General features: G+C 39.9%; 1 protein-coding gene across 1 annotated transcript in view; it reads left to right on the top strand.

The window, feature by feature from the left end:
- The first annotated feature begins 860 nt into the window (after window positions 1-860).
- The window catches only part of SFXN4 (sideroflexin 4), a 13,719-nt gene continuing 8,159 nt past the window's right edge, over window positions 861-6,420 (top strand). The window contains exons 1-8 of the mRNA XM_009641419.2: window positions 861-866; window positions 1,777-1,851; window positions 2,713-2,739; window positions 2,843-2,897; window positions 3,691-3,716; window positions 5,124-5,174; window positions 5,260-5,325; window positions 5,441-5,509. Of these exons, the coding sequence (XP_009639714.2) occupies window positions 861-866; window positions 1,777-1,851; window positions 2,713-2,739; window positions 2,843-2,897; window positions 3,691-3,716; window positions 5,124-5,174; window positions 5,260-5,325; window positions 5,441-5,509 (375 nt within the window). The remainder of the gene's footprint in view (window positions 867-1,776; window positions 1,852-2,712; window positions 2,740-2,842; window positions 2,898-3,690; window positions 3,717-5,123; window positions 5,175-5,259; window positions 5,326-5,440; window positions 5,510-6,420) is intronic.

Genomic DNA, 6,420 nt, shown 5'->3' with positions numbered 1-6,420 from the left:
GCGGCCCCCGCGGGCCTGCGCCACGGCCCGCCTGGGAGAAGGAAGATTAGCAATCGAGCTTACGTGCTTTGACTTGTCTAAGGTGTAAAACGCTGTCACTGCAGGGTTTGTGAGGAAAATTAAAGCACGTGCATATATGTATATATAATAAGTACAGATACAGATGTGTGAATTTCTATATATAATTACATAAAATTAAGGGCATTTCCAGGCACTACCATTTCAGCAGTCCTCTTCTGACCCTGGCTGCTGTGGCAGCAGTTGAATTAGTGCAGTCAAGCATCGGGAAACCCCCAAAGACAAGAGAGATGAATCGAGCAGCTGGGCAGGCTGTTCTTAAATACAGCCAGCTACTGCAGGACTCCATGGCAGGGAGCTGCCGCAGCTTTGGAGAGGACTGAACTGCAGCACAGGCATCCAACATCTCTGCTAGCTCATGCACATACCCATCCTTGTGAAGCAGCTTAATCTGAGGGTCACGAAGCTCTTTGATTCTTATCCAGGTAGCCATACTGAAAGGAATCCTTCCCTAAGAGGGAGAATGCCTGATTTGTAGGGCCTTTTTATACCAGAGAATGATTATTACAATTTTAACATTAATTATTGAAAGCATGGCAGTAAATGCATTGTTGGTCATGAAGTGTAGCTTCTAAATTTCAGGAACTGTCATGACAGCAAAATTCTGGGGAAGATGTGCTTTTCTGTCAATCCAATTCTGTATAGTTTTGTCAGGGACAATAGAGGAGAAGGCACAGCATGTTGTATGAGAGTCAGCAGGTTGGTCAGCATATTAAAGGAATTTTCTTGACTGATTTATTTTTTAAGGTAAAGCTCTATTAAAGCAAAAGAACACTGTCGAAATGCGTGTACATGAGATGCTTCCTTGTCACTTGCAGAGTTAGTGTGCTGTGTCCATTCATCTATATATGTGTATATATGGTATGAATACATATCTCTATATTTACATGTACAAATAATATAATTTAGTACGTGTACATTATAGATATGTAAATGCCAACAAGAAAATTTTATAGTACGTTCAGGGATTTGGAGATGAGGGATTAGTTCACACATCCTTGAATTAAAGTACACTGTTGCAAATAGAGATGTGCCTGTTGAAGAAAAGTCAAATGGTCTCATAAATTCTCCTAAGAGGGGCAGCTTTTTATGTAGACTATGGATAAGTACATGAGGTTATAGTTTTATTCTCTTTGTTTAAGTATACCTGTTTTCCATAATTAAAAGTTTAAACCAACTTTAAAGGAAGAGTGTAAGATGCAAAAATTGATCACACATTTATGAACATGCAGGAACACCTAGTGATGTTGTGACTTATTTCTGGTAATTTTAAAAGTCTAGTTTGGAATTTCATTTTAAAATTGTCATCTAGGTGCCTGTGGGGATATCAGATGGTTGCTTTGGTGGCAAATCCTTGAATTTTCCAGCACACATGGGTAACATTAAGTACAAGAATAATGCTTTTGATTTCATTGAGGTTTTTCACGTGCTTAAATTTCAGGTGCATCTATGTAATGGGTTGCAGAATTGATACTTAAAGGGACCAAGGGGGCCTGAATAATCTAAAAGTTTTTATGAGTGTGAATCAGTTGTGTGTCGAGGTGTGTTCTTGCTTTAAGTGCTTTGGTGAAGGACGTGTGCATTAGCTTGACATTCTAGGTTTGTATTCAATGTGTCTTATAACTGATACATTGCGCTGTAGAATATTGAAATCCAAGTTATTTTTTTCTCATTGGTTTATTTTTTTCTCAAATATAGGATGAAATAAGAAGAACTAGGTTATTATTACAAAACAATGGAAAGACACTAAGTGAGCCCACACAGAATGATCAGGTATTTTGGAGTGCATTTTATGGAAGAGAGAGGTGTCTTTTTTTCATGGCTGAAACAGTTGCTGTTAGTATAAGATCTAGCAGACAGAATACTGAGATTCAGACACAAGGGATAATGCAAGAAAAACTCACTACTACAGAGATTTTTCTGATCTTTGAATCTAGTAGGAATTTCTTTGGATGACTACTGGTACCAAATTGCAGTATTACTATCCTGAAGAATGCTAGGTTGTGTATCATGTAGCTGAGTTTAAAAGACGCTCTCAGATCACTCTGGGAATCACTGCTTTAAGCCTGTCTGTCCTCAGCTGGGATGATATAGGTAGGTGATATATGTAAAATACTTACTGAGCTCATTTTGAATCTTTGATGTTGCATCATTGTATAGAGGGGAGGTTGGTTTGGTTTCACATCTCATAAAATGAGCAGTGGCAGTGCTTGGGTGGAAAACTTACTCATGGAATCGCTGGAAAGTTACTCATGGAAGTGCTAAGCCCTTTCTTCGTTAGGAGGAATCTTTCTTTTGTTTCACTGTGGGCATGGCTCTTCCCATGTGGCATTTAGTACTTTCTTTGTCAAAGGCAGAAAGAAATAAAAACTTCTGTCATTCCATAAAAGCTGAAGTCTTAAGATAAGTGTTTAGGCTTTTAGCAGTATTTAAGAATTGCTGTTTTCTTATACCTCCTAGCTTGACTCTTTAACTTTCTGTTCAGCCATAATGTGTACTTTGGTGCTGTTGCACAGCCCGTGGGATGTCAGTAAGTTACATTCAACAAGGAGTATATGGAGAGAAATTTTAGGGAAAAAATAATTAAAGACTCTTCTGAAACTTGATTACTAACGTAATTTTCAAATTGTTTAGACAAAACAAGCCTTCCTGCTAAGCCTGGTAAGTTTACAAAATATTTAGAAATCTTTTTTTTCTTTCTTTCTTATTCAAGTATGGCAAAGGTGGTCTTGACTTTTTTTTCCTTTTCTTTTTTTCTTTTAAGTCCAGTGTACATCCTGATACAGACAAGATAATTCCTGTTTTGTTTAGACCTCCAGGTAAGTTTTCTTAAGAGAAGTTTTGTGTATGTGACTGAAGCATTGAAGGGGAATAGCTTACAGTAAATAGCCACTGTGATTCCACAGTGATACTCTTCTCTGTACAGAAAACCAAGAAGACCCTTACTTCTGTTAGTTGCATTGTCATGTCTGTTGAAGACCTATTTATTCCTACAGTCCTCCTGCGGAATTTTTCCCACAGTTCATCTGCTCAGCTAGATGGAAATAGTCTCTTGTTTTTGTCACTACAGAATGAGTTCCCAAATCCCTCCACATGTAAAACAGTCTATTATAAGCTAAGTTTTCACTTGATGACTGTGGCTACTGGATGAATTTACTTGCTGTGGTGGCAGATAAAGCCTGCCTGGGGCGATGCTAAGGGAGCTAAGAGAGTTACAGGTTGTTAATCAGGTATTACCATACTTAGGATATTTACTCATTATCTCATATAACCACTCACTGCTGTGACAGTCTTTGTTGTCACCTATCTCTTCTTGAATAGGGTGAGGAGAAGCAATTTTTGTTCAAAACTCAGTTACGCAGTTTCTGAGTAGCCATGCTGAGTGGAGTTCACAGGGGCTCCTTTTGGCTATAAGATGTGACTGGATAGTCTGGCTTCTTGAATGAGGAATGAGAGAAAAAGGTTAGAATTGAAGTTCATAGTGATGGTGGGGTTTTTGTGGGCAGTGTTTTACTTAGAGCTGAAACTAGAGGGGAAAGTAGGGGGAATTTTCTGCTCAGAATCTAGACTCAGCAGTTATTTTTACTGAAATGAAGTTTTCTTTCTTTTTAGCCTTCCTGCCCATATCTCTTCCATTGGTGAGTAATAATGAAAGACGCTTGTGTACCACAGCGCTTACACTTTTCCAAAGCCAGGGGTTGGAGGGAGGGAATAGAAAGTTTTAAGCTGCTTAGCTGTATTTTCAGCACAAGGTTTTTAAAAGACATCAGTTTAATGGGAACTGCTGAGTAATCTAGAAATGAAGCCCTTAAGGAATCTCACTGGAAGTCCAAACCTGTTAGCTACCTTCCTTCAGCAGTATTCAGAGATTGTTCATGTGTGAAGGTCAGCTTTCTGATGCAAGGTGAAATTTGCTAGGCATTGTGAGCAAGGCCTGGTTTTGGTCTGTTTAACTTCAAAAAACCTGGAACTGCAGTAGGAAGGAGTCAGACCTTGTGTTCTGTGTTTCAGACCCAGAATATGAATTTTTTCTTATGTAGGCTGGGCATTTGGAAGTAAGAAATGGTGTTGTCAAGAAATTACAAAAGATATAAAAATAAACTCTTGTTACAGTGCTCAAAAATTGCACCATTTTGTTTCATAAAATTTGTAGTTGCAATTATACATGTGTTTGTTTATTTAGATGTGTTTGCCTTTGGTTTTGGCATATGGGTATACATACTGAGATATGTCATTCCATATAGACATTACAGCGTAAACTTCTATGGCACTACTAGAAAGTATAGCAACCATCAAGACTTTCATTAAATTTATTAAGAACAGTAATAGAATTAACAGAAATATTTCTTTTTGATACTTACAGCTTTTGTAGATGTGGTTAGATTCAGCGCTGGCATTAGTAATAAAGGTAGTTGATCCACTAATATTAAATGAATTACTAATCCTCCTCTGAGGCTTTGGACATTCCATGCCCTCCTCTTATTCAATATTTGCCTTATCTTGATTGACTCTGTACTTTGAGAGTGCTCCACACCTGGTAGGCCAGACCTCAAGAAAGGCTGTAGTTGATTAAAACTGAAGTTCTTATTCATTGTCTGAGTGGGGAAGTAAATCCTAGAATCTTTGGTCTTGGATCAGATAGATCTAGTATTTGTGTCCCCACTAGGCAAAACAATCTGACCCTTTCTCATTCACTACTTTAATTACATTTTTATCATCTTAGTTATTTTATTTGCATCTATTTAAGCTTCACAGGTACAAACGCTTTTCTTATTTTGGGTAAGAAAGCATCTTGACCAAATATTCTTGCACACTGTTTTAATCACTGTGTTTCTGTGTTTTATATTGGATAGAAAAAGTGAATACATCACATTTGTGGCAAGAAAGCATGTTAGCTTAGAATCAAGGCAAATGGCTGCGGGTGCTGACTGGAACCTTTGACACTGCTGCAAATAGTAACTTCTCTTTGTGCTCAAGACCACCACTGCTCGCCAAAAACTTCTAGACTCATCAAACCTAATTTTCTTGTGGTAATTTCCTCTTAGGTTATTGCTTCATCTCTTCAGCTCCGTGCAACGCAAACTTTTTTTTGTCAGGTAATTACCTCTTCCTTTTTACATTTACAAGTCTTCTAGCCCCAATCCCAAATTCATTTTTGCTTATAATCTCTCCTTTCTGCAGTTTGTTTTTCACACATATACCACAGGATTCACCCTGTTAAATGGAAATGGTACCACAAAGGCTGAAGTATGTGTTGATTTTTATTTTTTAAGTCATCTTAATTGTACAAGACCATTTTGAACTTGATTTACAAGTGTTTTACAAATGCACTTATGGAGTGTGTTTCTTCTGTCCTTCTTAGGAGTACTCACTTGAACAAAAGCAGATCTTCTATGGTTTGGGAGCCATTTCCTATGCAGCATGTATTGGTGTACGTATTTGCTCAATGATTGCTCTCTAATAAGCTCTCCTGAGAAGGAGTAGGTGCTGAGATAATCATACTGCCAAATATACTTCAGGATTTGACACTGTCTTCCATAACATCCTCATAGGAAAGCTCAGGAAGTGTGGGTTGGATGAGTGGACAGTGAGGTGGATTGGGAACTGGCTGAAAGACAGGGCTCAGAGGGTTCTCATCAGCAGGGCAGAGTCCAGTTGGAGGCCGGTAGTTAGTGGAGTTTCCCAGGGCTCAGTACTCGGCCCAGTCTTGTTCAACTTATTCATGAATGACCTGGATGAGGGGACAGAGTGTACCAGCAGCAAGTTCACTGATGACACAAAACTGGGAGGAGTGGCTGATACACCGGAAGGCTGTGCTGCCATTCAGCGGGACCTGGATAGGCTGGAGAGTTGGGTGGAGAGGAACCTGATGAAGTTCAACAAGGGCAAGTGTCGAGTGCTACACCTGGGGAGGTCGAACCCCAGGCACCAGTACAGGCTGGGGGCCGACCTGCTGGAAAGCAGCTCTGCTGAGAGGGACCTGGGAGTCCTAGTGGACAGCAAGCTGACCATAAGCCGGCAGTGTGCCCTGGTTGCCAAGAAGGTATCCTGGGGTACATTAAGAGGAGTGTGGCCAGCAGGTCGAGGGAGGTTATCCTCCGCCTCTACTCTGCCCTGGTGAGACCCCACCTGGAGTACTGTGTCCAGTTCTGGGCTCCCCAGTTCAAGAAAGATGAGGAACTCCTAGAAAGAGTCCAGAGGAGAGCAACTAGGATAATAAAGGGACTGGAGCACCTCCCCTACGAGGAAAGGCTGAGAGAGTTGGGCTTGTTCAGCCTGAAGAAGAGAAGACTGAGAGGGGACCTTATCAACACATACAAATATCTTAAGGGCGGAAGTCAA

The sequence above is a fragment of the Egretta garzetta genome, unplaced genomic scaffold (assembly GCF_000687185.1).
Source record: "Egretta garzetta isolate BGI_Z169 unplaced genomic scaffold, ASM68718v1 scaffold486, whole genome shotgun sequence".
In the NCBI taxonomy this organism is placed as follows: Eukaryota; Metazoa; Chordata; class Aves; order Pelecaniformes; family Ardeidae; genus Egretta; species Egretta garzetta.
This window is presented reverse-complemented; position numbering and strand designations above follow the sequence as displayed.